Genomic DNA, 24,045 nt, shown 5'->3' with positions numbered 1-24,045 from the left:
GGAGTCTCTCCTCTTCCTTAGAAGGATGTGGGGGTGCATAAAAAGTAGGCAAGGTGATTGATTGGTTTACATGAAAGGGAGTGACCACTTTAGGGAGAAAAGAAGCCCTAGTACAAAGCACCACCTTGTCAGGGTAGATAGAAATGAAAGGTGGATTCGGAGAAAGAGCCTGCGGCTCACTCACTCTGCAGGCAGAGGTGATAGCTACGACGAAGACTGTTTTCAGAGTAAACAGGCAAAGTGGGCAGTTGTGGAGCGGCTCAAAGGGAGCGCACATTAGATGGGTAAGAACCAAGTTCAAATCCCATTTGGACATTATGATTGGGAAATAGAAAAGAGATTGGTAAGACCCTTAAGAAATTGTCCAACAATGGAAGATTTAAACAAGGAGGGTTGGTCAGGCAATCGGAAAAAGCAGAGATGGCAGACAAACCTTTAGGGTGCCCAGAGCAGAGCCCTGCTTGGCATAAGAAAGAATCAACAAAAGAACCTCAGAAAGAGGGGCAGAGAGGGGTTAGACAGACTTGCCCCAAATTTGTTCCAACAACAGGCCTATACCATTTTGGTGGAGGGATGCCTGTTTGCCAAGATAACGTTGCAGACTTCTGTCGGAAGGTCAAAAGCTGTCAATTGTCACAGCTCAATGTCCACACAAGAAGGCCAAGACTGGACAGGTTCGGGTGGAGAACCGTTCCCTGCTGCTGTGACAGAAAAGCCTCCCAAAGGGGCAGTCTGATCAAAGGATCGATGGCCATGTTCAATAGCTCAGGATACCATATTCTTCGCGCCCAGTCTGGAGCCACAAGATTGACTTGGGCTCGGTCATTCTTGATCTTTCGTCAGAACTCTGGGCAGAAGCGATATTGGTGGAAAGGACGCCTGAATTCCACTCGAGACAAAAAGTGTGGTCAAGGGAGGGCCGCCTTGGAAACTCCAACACGCAAAACAGCAGACATTGCGTGTTGTCTGTGGAGGCAAACAGATCTCACCAAGGCTCTCCCCACTGCTGAAAGAGACCAGGCGCCACCTCCAGATGGAGACACCATTCATGATTAACCAGGCATTGATGGCTGAGTTTGTCTGCTCTGACGTTCAGAGGGCCTGCCAGATGTTGAACTACCAGGGATTTGTCCTGATGTTATAGCAATTTCCAGAGGTGGTGAGCCTCCTGACAAAGAGCCCACAACACCACCCCACCTTGTTTGTTGCAGGACCACACGGTGGTGGTGCTGTCTGTGAAATCCTGCACCACTTTCCCTTTGAGCGAGAGAGGGAATGCCTTCAATGCCAGTCTCATCGCCCTAAGCCCCAAAAGTTGATATGGTGCTCGGACTCCGCCAGAGACCAGACGCCTCTGATCTCCGCCTCTCCCATGTTACTGTCCCATCCCAGGAGTGAGGCATCAGTCACTACAGTCACATCTGGTTGGGGAATGGAATGCCTCTGACCCAATCGCTGTTTAAAAGCCACCACTGCAGATCTGGCACAGTTCCATCTGAGATCGGACCATGTTGGAGAGATTCCCCTGATGCTGCGCCCACTGAAACTTCAGGTCCCACTGCAGAGCCCGCATATGCCATTTGGCATGTGTCACCAGCAGGATGCAGGAGGCCATGAGTCATTCTCACTGAACATCAGTATCATAGCCTGAATATCGTGGACTCGCCACTCTGGAGGATAGGCCCGAAATTGCTCTGTGTCCAGAACAGCTCAGATGAAAGGGAGCATCTGAGAGGGAGTCAGGTGTGACTTTGGTTTGTTTATAGTGAACCCCAGTGAATGCAGGAGGTCTGCCGTAGTCTGGAGGTGGAAAGCGGCAGCCTGGGGCTAGCCCACCTTTAGCAGCTAGTTGTTGAGAGAGAGGAAGACTGAAACCCCTAACCTGCGCTGATGAGCTGTGATCACTGCCATCACTTAGGTGAACACTCAAGGGGCGCTAGTAAGGCCAAAGGGTCTGCACTGTGAATTGAAAGTGCTTGTGACCTACCACGTACTGCAAGTAACTTCTGTGGGCAGGCAGGATGCTAATATGGAAGTAAGAGTCCTGCAAGTCCAACGCTACCATCCAGTTTCCTGGGTCGAGGGCAGATAAGACCTGAGCTAGAGTGAGCATTTTGCACCTCTCCTAACTGAGAAAGAGATTGAGGGACCGGAGGTCGAGGGTAGGGCGTAAGCCTTTGTCCTTTTTGGGCACCAGAAAGTTGCAGGAATAACAACCTCGACCTACGTCTGGCACAGGGACCCGCTCTATGGTTCCCTTGACCAAGAAAGCAGTAAGCTCCTCGCGGAGAAGTGCCAGCTGATCCTCTCACATCAGTGCGTAGGATGGTGGTATGGCAGGAGGGGTAATCTTCAAGGGGAGGGAGTAGCCCCTTCGGACTGGTTGCAAAACCCACCTGTCTGGTATTTCAGAGGGACAGGTGATGGAGAATCCTACTGCCGAGACTGGCCCCTGGTGGGGGAAAACCAGACTAGAAAAGTTTGGAGGCTGCAATAGGCTGGAGGGTGCCTAGACTGCTGGCTCCCAGATCCACGTGAACGCTGGATACCATGTCTGTGGCCACAAAAGATGTGAAAAGCAGACTGAGAAGTGCAAATGGCAGCAGAGAGGCCAAGGGACCATGTTGTAGCCCAGGACTCCTTAAAGCGCTCCAGAGCAGAGTCTGCTTTATCCCCAAAACGACGGGTACCATCGAAGGGCATGTTCATCAGAGAAGACTGGACATCCCCTGAAAAGCCAGATGACTGAAACCAGGTGTGGTGCCTCAGTGCCACATTTGAAACAACCGATCTGCCCAGAGTATCTGTCGTATTCAGCCCACATCTGATTGTGAACTTAGCTGTGTCTCTTCCATCAATAACAGCCTGGGAGAGAATGGCCCAGGCCTCCTTCAGGACCCTTGGCAGCATTTGTGTGACCCTGTTTCATAAAGTATAGGTGTAACGGCCCAAAAGTCATACAGTGGTCACGGACCACAATGCCAGCTTAAGTAAGAAAACAAATTCCTACTAAGGTGGTGTAAGGAAATGGCTCCCTGTTGCAGTTACCCCCCACTTTTTGCCTGATACTGATGCTGACTTGACTGAGAAGTGTGCTGGGACCCTGCTAACCAGGACCCAGCACCAGTGTTCTTTCACCTAAAATGTACCATTGTTTCCACAATTGGCACACCCCTGGCACACAGATAAGTCCCTTGTAAAAGGTACCAGTGGTACCAAGGGCACTGTGACCAGGGAAGGTCCCTAAGGGCTGCAGCATAGGTTGTGCCACCCTAAGGGACCCCTCACCTAACACATGCATACTGCCATTGCAGATTGTGTGTGTTGGTGGGGAGAAAAGGCAAAGTCGACATGGCATCCCCCTCAGGATGCCATTCACACAAAATACTTTCTGTGGCATAGGTAAGTCACCCCTCTAGCAGGCCTTACAGCCCTAAGGCAGGGTGCACAATACCACAGGTGAGGGCATAGCTGCATGAGCAATATGCCCCTACAGTGTCTAAGTCTATTCTTAGACATTGTAAGTACAGTGTGACCATATTAAGCATATGGTCTGGGAGTTTGTCAAAAACGAACTCCACAGCTCCATAATGGCTACATTGAATACTGGGAAGTTTGGTACCAAACTTCTCAGAATAATAAACCCACACTGATGCCAGTGTTGCATATATTAAAAAAATGCACACAGAGGGCATCTTAGAGATGCCCCCTGTATTTTACCCAATTGTTCAGTGCAGGACTGACTGGTCTGTGCCAGCCTGCTGCTGAGAGACGAGTTTCTGACCCCATGTGGTGAGGGCCTTTGTGCCCTCTGAGGACAGAAACAAAAGCCTGCTCTGGGTGGAGGTGCTTCACACCTCCCCCTGCAGGAACTGTAACACCTAGCAGTGAGCCTCAAAGGCTCAGGCTTTGTGTTACAATGCCCCCGGGCACTTGAGCTAGTGGAGATGCCCACCCCCTGGACACAGGCCCCACTTTTGGCGGCAAGTCCAGGAGAGATAATGAGGAAAACAAAGAGGAGTCACCCACCAGTCAGGACAGCCCCTAAGGTGTCCTGAGCTGAGGTGACCCCTGCCTTTAGAAATCCTCCATCTTGATTTTGGAGGATTCCCCCAATAGGAATAGGGATTTGCCCCCCTCCCCTCAGGGAGGAGGCACAAAGAGGGTGTAGCCACCCTCAAGGACAGTAGCCATTGGCTACTGCCCTCCCAGACCTAAACACACCCCTAAATTCATTATTTAGGGGCTCCCCAGAACCTAGGAAACTAGATTCCTGCAACCTGAAAACGAAGAAGGATTGCTGACCTGAAGCCCTGCAGAGAAGACGGAGACACCAACTGCTTTGGCCCCAGCCCTACCGGCCTGTCTCCCCACTTCAAGATAAACTGCAACAGCGACGCGTCCCCCAGGGTCCAGTGACCTCTGAAGCCTCAGAGGACTACCCTGCATCTAAAAGGACCAAGAAACTCGAGGACAGCGGCCCTATTCCACAAAAACTGCAACTTTGCAACAAAGAAGCAACTTTTAAAGACCACACATTTCCCGCCGGAAGTGTGAAACTTTCCACTCTGCACCCAACGCCCCCGGCTCGACCTGCGTAAAACTAACTCTACGGGGAGGACTCCCCGGCGACTGCGAGCCCGTGAGTAGCCAGAGTTGACCCCCCCTGGCCCTCACAGCGACGCCTGCAGAGGGAATCCAGAGGCTCCCCCTGACCGCGATTGCCTGCTTCAAGGAACCTGACGCCTGGTAAAGACACTGCACCCGCAGCCCCCAGGGCTTGAAAGAACCGAACTCCAGTGCAGGAGTGACCCCCAGGTGGCCCTCTCCCTATCCCAGGTGGTGGCTACCCTGAGGAGCCCCCGTGCCTGCCTGCATTGCTGAAGAGACCCCTGGGTCTCCCTTTGAATCCTATTGCAACCCGACACCTGTTTGCACACTGCACCCGGATGCCCCTGTGCCGCTGAGGGTGTTCTTTCTGTGCCTGCTTGTGTCCCCCCGGTGCCCTACAAAATCCCCCTGGTCTGCCCTCCGAAGACACGGGTACTTACCTGCTGGCAGACTGCAAACAGGGTATCCCTATTTCCATTGAAGCCTATGTGTTTTGGGCACCACTTTGACCTCTGCACCTGACCGGCCCTGAGCTGCTGGTGTGGTAACTTTGGGGTTGCCTTGAACCCCCAATGGTGGGCTACCTTGGACCCAACTTTGAACCTTGTAAGTGCTTTACTTACCTGTGAACCTAACAAATACTTACCTCCCCCAGGAACTGTTGATTTTTGCACTGTCCATTTCTAAAATGGCTTATTGTAATTTTTGCCAAAACTGTACATGCTATTGTTATGATTCAAAGTTCCTAAGATACCTGAGTGAAATACCTTTCGTTTAAAGTATAGTTTGTAAATCTTGAATCTTGAAAATATATTTTTCTATACAAAAACCTATTGGCCTGGAATTGTCTTTGAGTGTGTGTTCCTCATTTATTGCCTGTGTGTGTACAACAAATGTTTAACACTACCCTCTGATAAGCCTACTGCTCGACCACACTACCACAAAATAGAGCATTAGTATTATCTCTTTTTGCCACTATCTTACCTCTGAGGGGAACCCTTGGACTCTGTGCATGCTATTTCTTACATTGAAATAGTACATACAGAGCCAACTTCCTACAGGTGGTCCAGCCTCTTTGATTCAATATCCAGGGAAGCGGAAGAGAATGCACCATGGGACGTTGAGGCTTAGATGACCAAGCTTTCAGAGGTGGGGTGTTGGGTCAGGAAAGCCGGGTCGTTAGGCGCAGGTCTATGGCTGCGGGCTGTTGTCCTATTAACAGGAGCCCCTGTGCTGGGTTTGGACCAGGTCCCCTGCAGGACATCCGTGAGGGCTTCACTGAAGGGCAAAATGGGGCTCTGATGTGGAAGCCCCAGGCTGAAGTACCACAGTCAGAAGATTGGTCCTGACAGCCACCAAAAGCAACTCGAGGCCAAAGACCTCAGCCGTTCTCCACACCACCATGGAGTAGGATACCCCCTCCTACGTAGCCAAAGGGAGAGAAAGCATACCAACATCACAGGAAGGTATCCAGAGCACTGAATGACCCAGTTTCTCAGTCCAGTCCATAGGGTCTTCCAATTGGAATTCTAAAGGGTCCAGCGACCCCTCCATACTCTTGCTGAATTTGTCCCCATAAGAATAAGGGCCAGGATCCGATCTAGGGACCGATGTCCCTGCCGAAGTTGGAATCAGCATTGAGTGACGCCACTCCGACTCCATGTTGCAGTCGGCAATGACTATTAGATCGATGCCACCAACGGGTCCAGGTGACGTCAGAAGCAGCGACGCTGGAACCATCGTCAGAGATTACAAGGGTACGACGGATGCCGGTCCGGATGCAGATCCCTGGGTGCCCCTCGGAGCCAAGGTCTGAAATCCAAAGGGGCCCCCTCCAATCCCACTGGGCCCAAAGGCTCCCCAACAGGGCTGGACTGCCGAGAATGAGGCGCATGGCCTCATAAAATTCATTAAGTCAGGCAGGGGGGGGTCTGGCTCCCAGAAACTTGGGGAAGACGATGAGGCAAAAAAGAAACAGGCTCTGAAGACGGAGGCCTAGAGTGAGGGTGATCCTTCTCCCATGTTGCGTCGTCCGACCGATGGGGTGAAGTCAAAGAATGCTTGTGCTTCTTTGACTTCTTCATATGCTTACCTGAATGACACGATGATCTGGAGTGGGATGAGGAGTGGTAATGGCTTCGCAAGCGGTCTTGGGACCTTCCTCTCGACCGATACCGGGAGCGATGAGGAGACGGATGGCGGGCCACGAACAGCTTTAGGGACCGCTCCCTCATAGCCTTCAGGTTCATGGACTGGTAGTCGGAGCACAACTTTGGGGCATGGTCGTGCTCCAAGCACAACAAACACACTAGGTGCGGATCCGTCACAGACATCATGCAGTGGCAGGAGTCGCTGGGCTGGACGCCAGTCTTAGGAGATGATATTTTGATGTGCCAGAAGTAAAAAATGTTCGACAAAAAGTCAACAGGCCAGTGAAAAAGCAACTGTAAGGGTAACTCTCTCCACATCACGTAGGCTGGGTGGAAAGAAAAGAACTGACGTCAGTGCGTCGGGGTGGTGCCTATGTATGACCCGCGGCATCATATCCGGCCACCACGACGCCAACGAGGGTGCTGCTCGAAAAAAAATCTTCAGATTCAGACTGACACTTATGGGAAATTCTAAGGTAAGGAATCTGCAACTAGAAGTCTCTATTAGATATACCACTTTGCGGTTGTATTGTCGGTCAAGATCTGGATGGACCGACTTGGTAGGGAAGAGAGGAATGTCTTCGGGGCTAGGTGAATTGCCAGCAGTTCGAATCGGTTGATGTAAAGAACTTCTTCTTCTGGAGTTTAATGTCCTCTCATCCCCAGTTCCTGTAGATGTGCTCTTCCCTTCACACCCATGAGCGTGGTGACATCTGCTACTACTGTGGTTAGTGGCAGATGAGGTTGAAAGGACATCCCTTGAGAAAGGTGGTCATCCACAGACTGCCAGCTAAGGTCAGCTGCAGTATCCCAGGATATTATAATGGAGTCCAACAGATCTCTCTCATGCTGGAGACACTACAATTAAAGGCACCTTTGGAGAGCCCTGATGTGCCAGCATGCATATGTGACTAGGGCTAGGCAGTAAGCTAACAGGCCTAGCAAGTAAAGAACCTTCAGACTGGAACCTAAGCTTCCTTCCAAAAAATCAGAATTTTATCCTGAATGTCCCAGATCCTCCGAAAAAGGGAAAAAACAATCAGACATGTCCAGCACTGTAACAATGAATGGTAGCCACTGACAGTGCTTTAGCTGAGACTTGGAAACTTTGATGGAAAAGTTCAAATTAAAAGGCAGGGATGCCGTTTCTAGCAAGCATTTTGACACCATTTGTGGCGAGCAGCCCTTGATTAGCAAGCTAACCAGGTACAGAAATAAGTTGATTTGTAACCTTCTGAGATGAGCCGCAACCACCACCATCAGTATGGTGAAGACCCAAGATGCAGCTGTTAATCCAAATGGGAAGAGTGAACACTGGCAGTGAGGGGCCCCTGCTGTGCGACTTCAGTATTGGTCTGTGGAATTACCCTGCAAGTTGCGGGACAATGTCCAACCTTCCATTTCAAGTGCCAGAAAAATGTGAGCCAGGGAGAGCATCTTGAACTTCTCCTTGCAAAGTTAAAAATTCAAGAGTCTAAAATTGTAGCTTTTATTCTGCCCTCCGAACCTTCTTGGCAAACAGTCTCTTCTTGGAACAGCGAGCAACCTCGCATCTAGCCATATTCAGTACGATAGGAACACAACTGTAGGAGGCTGGCCTGGCTTATAGTGGGTACCTGATGGTACTTACACATTGTGCCAGGTCCAGGTATTCCTTATTAGTAGATTAGTAGTGTTCCAGCAGCTTAGGCTGTTAGAGGTAGCTATAGCAGAGCACAACACAATACTCAGAGTTACTAAAAATAAAGGTACTTTATTTTAGTGACAATGTGCCAAAAAATATCTCAGAGGATATACTCCCTCAGAAGGTAAGTAAAATACACAAAATATACACACAAACCAAAATCAGGTAAGTAAACAGTTAAAAAAAATTGTGTAAACACTGCAGAATACAATAGGATGCAATAGGCTTAGGGGCAATACAAACCATATACTCTGAAAGTGGAATGCAAACCATGAATGGACCCCTAGGCTAGTGTAGTGTGTAGAGGGTCACTGGGAGTGTAAGAAAACACTAAGGTTGCCCAAGATACCCCACCCCAAGACTTTGAAAAGTAGGAGTAAAGTGATACTACTTCCCCAGAAACACACTAGACTCGTGATAGAGGATTCTGCAAAGACCACAACAAACTGCAAAGCACTGAAGACGGATTCCTGGACCTGAAGACCTGCAAAGGAAGGGGACCAAGGCCAAGAGTCGTGAAAGTGTCCAGGGGGGCAGGAGCCCACTAAACCCGGGATGAAGGTGCAAAATGGCTGCTTCCGGATGGAAGAAGCTAAAGATTCTGCAACAACGAAAGGTGCTAGGAACTTCTTCTCTGTGCAGAAGATGTCCCATGGAGTGCTGGAGGATGCAGCGTTGTTTCCTTGAAGAAAGACCGCAAACAAGCCTTCCTAGTTGCAAAGGTAGCGGATGAAGAAAAAGGGTGCTGCCCGGGCCCAGGAAGGACCAGGATGTCGCCCCTTGGGAGAGGAGACAGAGGGGACCCTGAGCCCACGCACAAGAAGGCAGCACCCGCAGAAGTCCTTGAACACGGGTTCAAGAAGACTGAGCACGGCGGTCGTCTAAACACTACAAAAGAGGGTCCCACGAAGCCAGAGGTCAACTCAGGGAGTTGAGCAATGCAGGACGGAGTGCTGGGGACCTGGGCTAGGCTGTGCACGAAGGATTCCTTTCAAAAGTGCACAGAAGCCCTAGCAGCTGCAGTTCACGCGGTGCTCAGGATAACTGTCTAGAGAGGGGAGGCAAGGACTTACCTCCTCTTAATTTAGACAGTTGGATCACTGGACAGTGGGTCCCTTGCTCGCTGCACCACTGGATTCAAGCTAGCCTGGCTGATGAAGGGTGATATCCTGAAACCGGTCCCAGGATGCTTGTTTCCTGTCCAGGGAGGACCTGGCCTAGCAGTTCGGGCTGGACTGTTCCCATGGGGAACAGGGTCAAGACTGATTTGCATATGGCTGGGTCCAAACTGGGGTGACGTGGCGAGCAAAATAACGATGGATTAAACCCAGATCTGTGACTGGGGGGTGAGTGTTTGAAAAGTTTCAACACTCCGTCCATCATTTTATTTTGTTTTGTGATGTTGCTAAGTCCATTCTTAGACATTGTAAGTGCAGTGTGACCATATTAAGTACAGAGGCTGGGAGTTTGCCATTACTAACTCCACAGATCCATGGTGGCTCCACTGAAGTCTGAGAAGTCTGGTATCAAACCTTTCAGCACAATAAACCCACACTGATGCCAGTGTTGGATTTATTGAAAAATGCACTGAGAGGGCATCTTAGATGCCCCCTGTATTTTAGCCAAACTTCTAGTGCAGGACTGATCGGTCTGTGGCAGCCTGCCAGTTCTAGATGAGCTTCTGACCACATTGGGTGAGAGTCTTTGTGCTCTCTGTGGCTAGAAACAAAGGCTGCACTGGGTAGAGGTGCTTCATACCTCCCCCCTGCTATTTTCTTAGAGCAAAATGCATCATTGGTGACTACTGCACTAAGAAAATAGCACTAAATGATGGGTTACACTATTTGCATAATTATGCCTAATTTTTTGTGATTTTTCTGTAACTTGGAGTAATTACGCCACAGCAAATTATACGAGTTATGCCCATCCATAACCTAGATATAAACAATTAGTCCATTGGGCAGGACAGTGGGAAAGGAGAAATGCAATTCCCAGAAGCCAAACTGTTACACAAGACATCACACAAAGGTATATAGACTCTTGGACAACCTACAATATTCTTAAAAGCCTTCATATCCAACAGTATGGGAAACTGAATAAGGTCCAACTATCACTGAAAAATGTATATAAAGTCTTGATGAAATGGTATCTGACAACCATAAGACTCCATACAATGTCCGGCACCCCTCCTGAACATAATGGCAGGGGTGAGGGGAAGGGGCAGAATGACACACATGTGGAGTTCATGCAATGAGGCAGACCTTTTGGAGGGAGATGTTATCTCAAATCAGAACAATAACACAGATCGACTTGAGACAAGACATTTGGAGTCTTTAGATACAGGACACAATTTAGAGTACCTGTCCTTCGTGTGGGAAACTTCTTACTCATATGCTCTTAGATGCAAGGCTCTCAGCATTGCACATTAATGGAAATTAACACCATCCTCCTGGGTATTTGGAGGGGAAGTTGAGGTTCACTTACGCAATGGAAATACCATCAGTAATGGTGCACAACAGAATATACAGAATCTTTTTTTTTTTTTTTAAGTATTCTTTGCATTTCCCTACTTAAAGGATTCTGCTTGTCAGAGTGGGCCCAAGATAAATGTCCACGATACCATAGAGATCAGGTAAGTGCCAACCTAGTTCATCTTCGAAGCCTCATCATTGGATAAAGCGATATCTTTATGAAATTAAACCTGGGGAATATTTGGTGAAAAATACCTGCTTTTTATTTTCTGTGTTAGGAAAGAGAGAATGGTGTTTGCTAATAATTTTACTAATTATAATACCACATGACATGCATGGTTTCTAATGACAATGTTTAAAAGTATCAATGTCACATAATTAATTGTAATGCATTTGTCTCCGTAACTTAAAAAAATTACATAAATTTGGGAAAACAAGAAGTTCGGGAACAATTTATCTTAAAAGTGTATATATATCATATTTCAATCTTTATCACTACCGGTCTCTATCGGGGGTTGTATCATAACTATGGAATTTGCTATTTTTCAGGTTTTGTCTTACCCAGTAATAACAGTGAGCCAATGTCAAACCCCCCGTTGTATTTCATTAAATTTAATTGTTTTTGAATTTATTTAAATCTCTTGCAATTGTTGATGTGAACATCATATGGGATTTTACCTTTTTCTGTTCATACAGATGTTAGTGAACATAGCATAATATAATGAGATTCAATTTGAGATTTTTCCTTAGATATGAAAGGTGTCTGCAAAAATCATACTCAGTATTACATCCATTAGAAGGCAAAGCACGCCATTATGTGTTTTAGTCGAAGTTTGCATTCATATTCTGAGTTTTCAAATTCAGAGGCATCTTATTTCAAGACTATGGTCACGCATCTAATGCTGTTACTCTCAAACTGATCTATCTAATTTTGTCACAGAGTCCAGATATATACAGCAAGTTTCTCTATTCTTCTAGTAAATCTTTGCTAGGGCATGCATCATCAGATTGCTTCATTTTACTGTTGGCGGTGAGCACATAGGAAAACATTCCCTTGAAGGCTGTTATAGATTGGGGCCTCTACCTCCAAAGAAGTATCAGCTGTGGTTTTACTTTGTCTCTCTGCCCTTGATGATTTTGCTGTCTGGGGATCAATCTCCCTTGAGAGAGAAGTCAGGTTTTTGACTTCTTCATGCAAAGTTTTGAGTTATTCTGTTTGGCAGTTATACTGTATTAGGGAGAAAAGCTCCTGTAGAACGCTAAATGGGAACTGTAGGAAGTTGGCTCTGTATATACTATTTCAAAGTAAGAAATAGTGTGCAGAGAGTCCAAGGGTTCCCCTTAGAGGTAAGATAGTGGCAAAAAGAGATAATTCTAATGCTCTATTTTGTGGTAGTGTGGCCGAGCAGTAGGCTTATCAGAGGGTAGTGTTAAGCATTTGTTGTACACACACCGGCAATAAATGAGGAACACACACTCAAAGACTTACTCCAGGCCAACAGGTTTTCATATAGAAAAATATATTTTCTTAGTTTATTTTAGGAACCACAGGTTCAAGATTTACAAACAATACTTTAAATGAAAGGTATTTCACTCCGGTATCTTAGGAACTTTGAATAATCACAATAGCATGTACACTTTTGGCAAAAATGGCAATAAGCTATTTTAAAAGTGGACACAGTGCAAAAATCAACAGTTCCTGGGGGAGGTAAGTAAATGTTAAGTTCACAGATAAGTAAAACACTTACAGGCTTCAAAGTTGGGTCCAAGGTAGCCCACCGTTGGGGGTTCAAGGCAATCCCAAAGTTCCCACACCAGCAGCTCAGGGCTGGTCAGGTGCAGAGGTCAAAGTGGTGCCCAAAACACATAGGCTTCAATGGAAATAAGGGTGCCCGGTTCCAGTCTGCCAGCAGGTAAGTACCCTCGACTTCGGAGGGCAGACCACGGGGGTTTTGTAGGGCACCAGGGGGGGACACAAGCAGGCACAGAAAGTACACCCTCAGCAGCACAGGGGCGGCCGGGTGCAGAGTGCAAACAGGCATTGGGTTTTCAATAGGTTTCAATGGGGATACCCGGGGGTCTCTTCAGAAATGCAGGCAGGCAGGCACGGGGGGGGGACTCCTCAGGGTAGCCACCACCTGGGCTAGGAAGAGGGTCGCCTGGGGGTCGCTCCTGCACTGGAGTTTGGTTCCTTCAGGTCCTGGGGGCTGCGGGTGCAGTGTGTTTTCCAGGCGTCGGGTTCCTTGAAACAGGCAGTCGCGGTCAGGGGGGGCCTCTGGATTCCCTCTGCAGGCGTCACTGCGGGGGCTCAGGGGATTCAACTCTGGCTACTCACGGGCTCGCAGTCGCCGGGGAGTCCTCCCTGTTGTGTTAGTTTTCCGCAGGTCGAGCCGGGGGCGTCGGTGCAGAGTGAAAGTCTCACACTTCCGGCAGGAAACGTGTGGTCTTTAAAAGTTGCTTCTTTGTTGCAAAGTTGAAGTTTTGTTGAACAGGGGACTGTCCTCTGGAGTTTCTTGGTCCTTTTAGATGCAGGGTAGTCCTCTGAGGCTTCAGAGGTCGCTGGACCCAGGGGGATGCGTTGCTGTTGCAGTTTTTCTTGAAGTAGGGAGACAGGCCGGTAAGGCTGGGGCCAAAGCAGTTGGTGTCTCGGTCTTCTCTGCAGGGCTTCAGGTCAGCAGTTCTTCTTCGTCTTCAGGTTGCAGGAATCTATCTTCCTTGGTTCTGTGGACCCCAAAATACTCGATTTAGGGGTGTGTTTAGGTCTGGGAGGATAGTAGCCAATGGCTACTAGCCCTGAGGGTGGCTACACCCTCTTTGTGCCTCCTCCCTGTGGGGAGGGGGGCACATCCCTAACCCTATTGGGGGAATCCTCCATCTGCAAGATGGAGGATTTCTAAAAGTCAGAGTCACCTCAGCTCAAGACACCTTAGAGGTTGTCCTGACTGGCCAGTGACTCCTCCTTGTTTTTCTCATTATCTCCTCCAGCCTTGGCGCCAAAAGTGGGGGCATTGGCCAGAGGGTTGGGCATCTCCACTAGCTGGGATGCCCTGTGGCGCTGTAACAAAGGGGGTGAGTCTTTGAGGCTCACCGCCAGGTGTTACAGTTCCTGCAGGGGGAGGTGTGAAGCACCTCCACCCAGTACAGGCTTTGTTACTGGCCACAGAGTGACAAAGGCAATTTCCCTATGTGGCCAGCAACATGTCTGGTATGTGGCAGGCTGGCAAAAACAGTCGGGTTGGTTTTCAGGCGGCTTCTCTAAGATGCCCTCTGGGTGTATTATTACAATAAAGTACACACTGGCATCAGTGTGCATTTATTGTGCTGAGAAGTTTGATACCAAACTTCACAGTTTTCAGTGTAGCCATTATGGTGCTGTGGAGTTCGTGTTTGACATACTCCCAGACCATATACTCTTATGGCTACCCTGCACTTACAATGTCTAAGGTTTTGCTTAGACACTGTAGGGGCATAGTGCTCATGCACCCATGCCCTCACCTGTGGTATAGTGCACCCTGCCTTAGGGCTGTAAGGCCTGCTAGAGGGGTGACTTACCTATGCCACAGGCAGTGTGAGGTTGGCATGGTACCCTGAGGGGAGTGTCATGTCGACTTAGTCATTTCAGTGTGTCTGTGCTGAGTGAGGGGTCCCTAGGGTGGCATAAGACATGCTGCAGCCCTTAGAGACCTTCCCTGGCATCAGGGCCCTTGGTACCAGGGGTACCAGTTACAAGGGGTTTACCTGGGTGCCAGGGTTGTGCCAATTGTGGAGACAAAGGTACAGTTTAGGGAAGGAACACTGGTTAGCAGGCCTCAACACACTTTCAAATCATAACTTGGCATCAGCAAAGGCAAAAAGTCAGGGGGTAACTATGCCAAGGAGGCATTTCCTTACAGGAACGCAACATTTGTGTTACACAATTTATAATTTTCTCCCCAGTTACATTTCTGCAGAAAAGAAGGTTAATATCCATTTTATTAAAACTCTCTATAGCTCAATAATCTAGGCCAATATTTTTAGCAGGTAAAGAAAAACGTTCCTATGGATTTCCCAGCTTTGCTTTAATTCGATAGTCATTACCACAAATCTACTATAAATGTTTCTGTTTAGATGATAATGTACATTTCATGCCCAGTTTTAGTGCCTTTGCCAATGAGCTTTCTAATTGAAAGGAGAAACTCTACTGAAGGGTGCACTAGGGAGGGAGGAAGGGAGAGAGAAAGGGATGGATGGATGGACAGATAGATGTTTTCGGTAGGATTATTTAAAATCCTCAAAAAAATTAATGATGAAATATCACAAGTGTGTACAAAGAGTTAAAAAGGTTAATGAAAAAAGACAATCAATACTTACTGGCCGTGGTAGGGAAAGGTTTGCCCCATACCAGTGGTAAAGTGCTCGCCATACAGGTTCTGGTACAATTTCATAATCTCTCCCTCGAACTAACAGGGGTGTTCGTTTCAATCTTCCACCTTCCAGTGTTAATGATGTGGCCTAATCAAAATAAAACAAAGCACACAGATTGGTATGAACACATATAACAGTTTCCCCCAATCTAATATGTGTGTATATACATGCACTGAAGGAGAGAAAAGTGTGTGTGCATGTCTACATATATATAAAGACCATATAGCAAAACTCTCAAGGAGTTGAAACACGTTGGCGGTTGCTGAAGTTCTGAATAAAGACGTTATATTGTGCTCTTTTGGAGTGTGGTGAATCTTTTTGGATGCAAAATTACTTCAAGGGTGGTCTCCTCCATCACCAGCACCAGACTGCGCCGTTGAGACTCTGTTCAGACCTATTGTTTTGTGTGTGTATATGGAAAATGTCACTTACCCAGTGTACATCTGTTTGTGGCATGTTCCGCTGCAGATTCACATGTTGTGCACTGTTCCTGTCATCTAGTGTTGGGCTCGGAGTGTTACAAGTTGTTTTTCTTCGAATAAGTCTTTTTGAGTCACGGGACTGAGTGACTCCTCCCTTTCTGCTCCATTGCGCATGGGCATCGACTCCATGTTAGATTGTTTTCCCGCAGAGGGTAAGGTAGGAGTGATAGAGTAAGAATAGTAAAGATGTGCAAGCAATGGAGTAGAGATGTATGTACAAAGTTGAGGTAAAGGAATGTTTATTTACATATGTACAATTTCTAATTGCAACTTTAACAGCTACATGCTCCCGGGGAGGTGGGAGGGCGCATGTGAATCTGCAGCGGAACATGTCACGAACAGATGTACACTGACTGGGTAAGTGACATTTTCCATTCAGTGGCATGTGTAGCTGCAGATACACATGCTGTGCATAGACTACAAAGCAGTAATCCTCCCCAAAGCGGTGGTTAGCCTGTAGGAGTTGAAGTTGTTTGAAATAATGTTCTTAGTACAGCCTGTCCTACTGTGGTTTGTTGTGTTGCTAACACATCTACACAGTAGTGTTTGGTAAAAGTATGAGGTGTGGACCAAGTGGCTGCCTTACAAATCTCTGTCATTCGTATGTTACCTAGAAAGGCCATTGTTGCTCCTTTCTTTCTAGTGGAGTGTGCCTTTGGTGTAATGAGTAGTTCTCTTTTAGCTTTTAGGTAACAAGTTTGTATACATTTCACTATCCATCTGGCTATGCCTTGTTTGGATATAGGGTTACCAGTATGGGGTTTCTGGAATGCGACGAACAACTGTTTAGTTTTACGAAATGGTTTTGTTCTGTCCATATAGTACATTAGAGCTCTTTTTATATCTAATGTATGCAGTGCTCTTTCAGCCACTGAGTCTGGCTGTGGGAAGAAGACTGGGAGTTCCACTGTTTGGTTTAAATGAAACGGTGACATGACTTTTGGTAGAAACTTTGGATTTGTGCGGAGAACAACTTTATGTTTGTGTACTTGTATAAAGGGTTCCTCAATAATGAAAGCCTGTATTTCACTAACTCTTCGTAATGAAGTGATTGCTACTAGAAATGCCACTTTCCAAGTTAAGAATTGGATCTGACAAGAATGCATGGGTTCAAAAGGTGGACCCATGAGTCGTGTAAGTGCAATATTAAGATTCCACGAGGGTACTGGTGGAGTTCTTGGAGGTATGATCCGTTTTAGTCCTTCCATGAAGGCTTTAATGACTGGTATTCTAAATAGGCATTTTGTGTGTTTAATTTGCAAATAAACCAAAATTGCAGTGAGGTGTATTTTGATGGATGAAAAGGCTAGAGTTGCTTTTTGTAGGTGTAGTAAATAACCTACGATGTCTTGTATGGACGCATCCAACGGTGTGATGTATTTTGCTTGGCAGTAGAAGACAATTTTCCATTTGTTAGCATAACAATGCCTGGTGGTAGGTTTTCTTGCCTGTTTAAAGACTTCCATACACTCGTTTGGAAGATTTAGATAGCCAAACTCTAAGACTTCAGGAGCCAGATTGCTAGATTGAGCATTGCTGGATTGGGGTGTCTGATCTGTTGTTTGTGTTGCGTTAACAGATCTGGTCTGTTTGGAAGCTTGACGTGAGGTACTACTGAAAGGCCCAACAGTGTGGTGTACCAAGGTTGGCGTGCCCACGTTGGTGCTATAAGTATTAGTTTGAGTTTGTTTTGATGCAGTTTGTTGACTAGAAAAGGAATGAGTGGGAGACGGGGAAAAGCGTAAGCAAATATCCCTGACCAATTGATCCATAGAGCATTGCCCTTGGACTGAGGGTGTGGGTACCTGGACACGAAGTTTTGGCATTTTGTGCTTTGGTTTGTGGCGAACAGATCTGTGTCTGTTGTCCCCCACTGGCAAAAGTATTTTTGTAGTACCTGGGGATGTATTTCGCACTTGTGAGTTTGCTGGTGATCCCGATTGAGATTGTCCGCCAATTGATTGTGAATCCCTGGAATGTATTGAGCTATTAGGCAAATATTGTTGTGAATTGCCCAATGCCAAATTTTTTGTGCTAGGAGGCAAAGTTGTGATGAGTGTGTTCTGCCCTGTTTAAGTAGTACATTGTTGTCATATTGTCTGTTTTGACAAGAATGTGTTTGTGAGCCAGAAGAGGTTGAAAAGCTTTTAGTGCTAGAAAGACTGCTAGCAGCCTAAGTGATTTATGTGTAGCTGTTTTTGCTTGTTGTCCCACTGTCCTTGTATACTGTGATTGTTGAGGTGTGCTCCCCACCCAATCATTGATGCATCTGTTGTGAGAATGGCGTGAGGCAGAGGGTCTTGAAAAGGCCGCCCTTTGTTTAAATTTATGGGGTTCGACCACTGAAGCGAATAGTGTGTTTGGCGGTCTATCAACACTAGATCTTGGAGATGACCCTGTGCCTGCGACCATTGTTTTGCAAGGCAATGCTGTAAGGGCCGCATGTGTAACCGTGCATTTGGGACAATTGCGATGCATGATGCCATCATGCCTAGGAGTTTCATCACAAATCTGACTGTGTAATGCTGATATGGTTGTATTTTTGGTACCATGGTGTGGAATGATTGTTCCCTTTGTGGGCTTGGACTTGCAATCGCTTTTTGAGTGTTGAGTGTAGCTCCCAAGTATTGCTGAATTTGGGATGGTTGCAAGTGTGATTTTTAGTAATTTATTGAAAACCCTAGTGTGTGTAGGGTATCTATTACGTAACGTGTGTGATTTTGACACTGCCCCTGAGTGTTGGCCTTTATTAGCCAATCGTCAAGCTATGGGAATACATGCATGTGTTGTCTCCTTATGTATGCTGCTACTACGGCAAGGCATTTTGTAAATACTCTGGGGGCTGTTGTTATCCCGAAGGGTAACACCTTGAATTGGTAATGTTTTCCTTGTATAACAAACCTGAGGTATTTTCTGTGAGATGGATGGATGGGTATGTGAAAATACGCATCTTTTAAATCCAGTGTTGACATGTATTCCCCCTGTTTTAGTAATGGGACTACATCTTGTAGAGTCACCATGTGAAAGTGTTCTGATTTGATGTATAGGTTGAGAGTCCTGAGATCTAATATTGGCCTTAGTGTTTTGTCCTTTTTGGGAATAAGGAAGTACAGGGAATAGACCCCTGTTCCTTTTTGTTGATAATGTACTAGTTCTAGGGCTTGTTTTGTTAATAGTGCCTGCACCTCTGTTTGTAACATTGTTAGATGTTGCGACGATAGTTTGGGCGTTTTAGGGGGAATATCTGGAGGATAATGTGTGAATTCTATGCAGTAACCATGTTGGATAATTGATAGTACCCATGTGTCCGTTGTTATGTTTGGCCATTGATTGTGGAACATTTCCAGTCTTCCTCCCACAGGGGATGTGTGTTGGGGGAAGGTGATGGCAAAGCCACTGCTTGGTGTTAGTGGCTTGTTTTGTAGGTTGGAATTTTCCCCTGGATTTTGGAAATTGCCCCCTGAAGGACCCTCGAAAACCCCCCTCTCTGATACTGTGATTGGTATGAGGGCTTTGTCTGTGAGGTGGGCGGTTCTGATGGCTGTGGCCTGAAACCCCCCCTATACTGCAGTTTTCTAAATGGCTCTCTGTATTGGGGTGAGTAAAGCGCTCCCATCGCTTTGGCTGTATCAGTATCCTTTTTCATCTTTTCTATGGCTGTGTCCACTTGTGTGCAAAATAGCTGTTGCTGGTTGAATGGCATGTTGAGGACCGCCTGTTGAATGTCCGGTTTAAAACCTGAGGATCGAAGCCATGCATGGCGTCTAATTGTCACTGCAGTGTTCACTGTTCTTGGGGCAGTATCGGCTGAATCTAATGCAGATCTTATTTGATTATTAGTTATTGCCTGTCCCTCCTCTACCACTTGCTGAGCTCTTTTTTGGTATTCTTTGGGGAGATGTTGAATGATGTCGCTCATCTCGTCCCAATGAGCTCTGTCATACCTTGCGAAGAGGGCTTGAGAGTTCGCTATGAGCCACTGATTGGCTGCTTGTGACGCTACCCTCTTTCCTGCCGCATCAAACTTTTTACTCTCCTTATCTGGAGGGGGTGCATCTCCAGATTACTGGAAGTTGGCCCTCTTCCTCGCTGCGTTGACCACTACCGAGTCTGGGGGCAGCTGCTGGGTGATAAATACTGGGTCTGACGGTGGTGGTATATATTTCTTCTCCACCCTTGGTGTTATGGGTCTTCCCTAAACCGGCTCCTGAAAAATCTGTTGGGCATGTTTAAGCATGCCTGGGAACATGGGCAGACTTTGGTAAGATGTATGCATTGAGGACAAGTTTATTAAAAAGAAAGTCGTCCTCTAGCGGTTCGGTGAGCATGCTCACATTGTGGAAAGTAGCAGCCCTAGCCAAAACCTGTGTGTAGGAGATGCTATCTTCAGGTGGAGAGGGTTTAGACGAATAGCACTTCGGGCTATTCTCCGACACAGGGTCATCATAAAGGTCCTACGGCTCTGTATCTTGATGCGACTGCACAGTGTGTGTGGGTGACTGTGCAGTGGGTGTTACAAGAGGAGAAACAGTTATTTGGGGAGAATGCGGAGGAGAATGTGCTGGGGAAAACTGGTGTGGCGGAGATTGCCCTCTTGGCACTTTAGCCTTTGGCTGCTCAGTGTCCGAACATCCTTGGAAAGCCAGTTTCCTTTTAAATTTGAGAGGAGGTGCTGTAAGGATTTTTCCAGTATCCTTGTGGATCTGTATCCTTGCTTCTCTCACAAAAATTATTCCATTTGGTGAAGTTCTTTCTCGAATCTGTGGCTTTCTTTCATCTGTTTAGAAAGTCTATGCTCCTTAGTATATGAGCCTTTTTTCGGCTCCGAAGCCGTTTTTTTCGGCACCGAAATTTCCATGGTGACAGTAGGCCTCGATTCTGAAAGATTCTTTCAGGGTTTCGCTTCGACGAGTCGATGTCGAACCTTTTCGGGACTGTCTCGACACGAGTCCGAAGACTTCGATGCGGATGTGGCCTTTTTTGGTGCAGAGGGTGTTGCTTGGTCACTGCTTGATCTCTTGCGGGTAGAGCCATGGCCTTCCGGCAGTGGCGTCCCCGAGGCCTTTTGTTTGGTCTTGGACTGGCTCTGGGTTGGGTCGGGGCAGGCGTACTCACGTGTTGGCCTGCTGTCGGTGGTCGGTCCGCGTCGGAATCGTCCAAATCGGATCCTTGAATGGAGATGGCCATCTCCTCTTCTTCGACGTCGAGGTGCTCGGTACTCTTCGACGCCATCTGTAGTCATCTCGCCCTTCGATCCCTCAAGGTCTTCTTGGAACGAAAGGACCTGCAGGCCTCACAAGTATCCACTCGGTGGTCTGGTGACAAACCTGTTGATCTGTGTATGGATACTTTGAGTGGCACTGAGGGCAGAATCAGAGTGGGGTCCGGTCCATGAGGCTTTGACGCTTCCTGCAGTCGGGCCGACCAGGCCCAGAATGGGCGCAGGTGCCCCGAAGGGCAACCGAAGGTGTGTTCGCTGGTGTCGCTGCAAGTTCGCGATCGAAAACAATACCGACAATTTGTGCCGATTTTGAATTTTTCTGAATCGAATTACCGGAACGAAGAGTAACACGTCCAAACCCGATGGCGGAAAGAAAACAATCTAACATGGAGTCGATGCCCATGCGCAATGGAGCCGAAAGGGAGGAGTCACTCCGTCCCGTGACTCGAAAAGAGTTCTTGGAAGAAAAACAACTTGGAACACTCCGAGCCCAACACTAGATGGTAGGAACAATGCACAGCATGTGTATCTGCAGCTACACATGCCACCAAACACACATATATATATATATATATATATATATATATATATATACACACACACACACACATCACAATAAACTTTTCCACTGCACGATTCTACCAAAACTGTGGCAGAAGTTATCATATACAAAAATACCTATTTTCAAAGATAACCAACATATACTAACAGTGGCATCCTCCAATATGAAATTTGCATCGTAGGCTGCCCAAGATTAAATTAACATAGTCCATTTCAAAGCAAATACACCCAAAACTACATAATATATACAGCTAATATATCTTGCATGTGGCTGAGGGAATTTCGAAGGTGGTTTAAATCTGTACAGAGAAGAAAATACCTTTACGATATTAAAGAGTCCCAGATTAGCTTAACGTAGGCCACTTCTATTGCACTATACACTTATCTTTCAAATAACCTCAAAATATTTTGGAGCAGCAAGACCACGTCTCACATTCAATGGGATTAAAAAAACAAATCAAATAAAGACAGTATGGTAAAACATTCAATATTTTACCATTTAAGAACACTGTACTTAAAAGTGGAAAAGAAAACAATGTGTGTGCGTTTTCCAGTACATCCACTTGCTGCAAAACACAAATAAAATAGACAAACCATACAAAATATAAATGGGATAACACATTGAGATTAGGCAGTAATCAGAGCTGCAAAGCAATTATTGGTTGGGATGGCATACATGATGCTTACTAATTTAGGTTACTTTAAGACCTTTGTATGAAAAATATCCTGCATATTTGAAACCTGTACAGAGAAGAGCGCATACAATAAAAGTGAACTTGATGTAAACTTACCTTCATTGGTTCCTGTGTTACTAATGGCTGGTTGTCAATTGCGCCAGGTTTATGGGGGTTAAGCTGAAGTAAAATATTTCCACTGGATCCTAACAAACACTGGTTATTATTATCTGAAGCATTGTGCTGTCTTGCGAAACACATATCTGCCGCAGGGGTGCTTGAGTAAAGAAAGCCTAATAGGAGAGTAAAAAATAACACTTTTTAATAAATTACATAAATCTTCAAAAAACATGCTTTGAAAGAAGCCTGCTGCTCCCATTGTTCTGCAGGCAATTTATCAAATCAAACACAATCTTGTTTAAACCACTCAAAAGTGAAAGGCTGTGCCCATGGTAAAGCCAACGCAGCCAAAACGAAATATCTTCGGGTAAAGAATTGACTGGCAGAGACAAAAGATTCCTTACCTTTGAATTTTCTCAGATGTCAGATTGGATTTGGGAATTTTCTTGAGCAGTACCCCCGTGCACTGGAATGTAGTGTCCAATGGCTCCACGTGTCAGCAGCGTCCATGCAGGAAGTAACATCTGCATCACCTATATAGGCACCACCTTGGCACGCTGTCAGTTACTTTTCACGTCTTTCCCCGTCAGAAGTGCTGAGCACTGAAGTGCACTGACACTGGTGTGCCCAAACTAGGTCCCTGAAAGGGATCATCATCACTAACCATAGAAATCTGTCGCAAAGCAGGGAGGATGATCAGGTCGGTAAGGAAGGAATGGTTTCTTACCTGTAACTCCAGTTCTCTCGTAGGGGTATTTCCATGATAGTCATAAGCACTGGATAGTTCCGCGCACCTGCGGGGACCCCGGAGCACTGATGTGAAGTATATTCTTAAGTGCAGATACCAGCCCTTTGAAAAAGGTCTGTCAAAAATCACTTAAGAATAACACTGTGCAGCCTATGTGAACAGCTACACAGGCCAAATTGTTGAAAAGAAAAACAGTTGTAGTATAAATTCACGTTCAAACACCTATTTATTCTAGAAATGTAATAAAAAATACATTCTCATACTTTATTTACACCTCTCATGAGAATAAAACAATGCAGGGCAGTGTAGCCCATAGGCTGCCATTATAGAGAATGTAAATAGAGCTGTGCCTTTAAGAAAGTAAAGTCTTCCTGTATCCCATCATGCACAGCAAAAGGCAGTTGCCTCAGTTCTTTTTTGAAGGCTTGTAACCTGACATGAAGGAACAAAACATTTGTTGGAGTACCAACATCGATACTACTATGGCAACTTTTTCTATGTCAACTCCACCGGGGCGGAGGGAGGGTTGCTTATGACTATCATGGAAATACCCCTACGAGAGAACTGGAGTTACAGGTAAGAAACCATTCCTTTTCTCGTAGGGGATTTCCATGTATAGTCATAAGCACTGAATAGACTAGCAAGCCCATCCCCATAACCGCGGTGGAGTAGACAGAATAATACTGACAAAAAACATGAGTTATGCAAATAAATTCTTAAGCAAGGCCTGTCCAACCTGCGCATCTGCCCTAGCGTCTGTATCAAGGCAGTAATGCTGGGTAAAGGTATGGACCGACTTCCAAGTGGCAGCCTTGCATATTTCTGCCAAAGGGATATTTCTCATCAAGGCCGCAGTAGCTGCCTTCCCTCTAGTAGAGTGGGCTTTTGGCCTACCACCAAGGGATTTGTTCGCTAACTG

General features: G+C 46.5%; 1 protein-coding gene across 2 annotated transcripts in view; it reads right to left on the bottom strand.

Annotated features, from left to right (window-relative positions):
* The window catches only part of USP32 (ubiquitin specific peptidase 32), a 941,828-nt gene that overhangs the window by 269,420 nt on the left and 648,363 nt on the right, over positions 1–24,045 (bottom strand). For both annotated transcript variants that reach the window (XM_069226537.1, XM_069226538.1), the window contains exons 14-15: positions 22,376–22,551; positions 15,267–15,407 (exon numbers count right to left, since the gene is read on the bottom strand). In XM_069226537.1, coding sequence (XP_069082638.1) covers positions 15,267–15,407; positions 22,376–22,551 — 317 coding nt within the window. The remainder of the gene's footprint in view (positions 1–15,266; positions 15,408–22,375; positions 22,552–24,045) is intronic.

Source organism: Pleurodeles waltl, chromosome 3_2, assembly GCF_031143425.1.
Source record: "Pleurodeles waltl isolate 20211129_DDA chromosome 3_2, aPleWal1.hap1.20221129, whole genome shotgun sequence".
Lineage (NCBI taxonomy): Eukaryota > Metazoa > Chordata > Amphibia > Caudata > Salamandridae > Pleurodeles > Pleurodeles waltl.
This window is presented reverse-complemented; position numbering and strand designations above follow the sequence as displayed.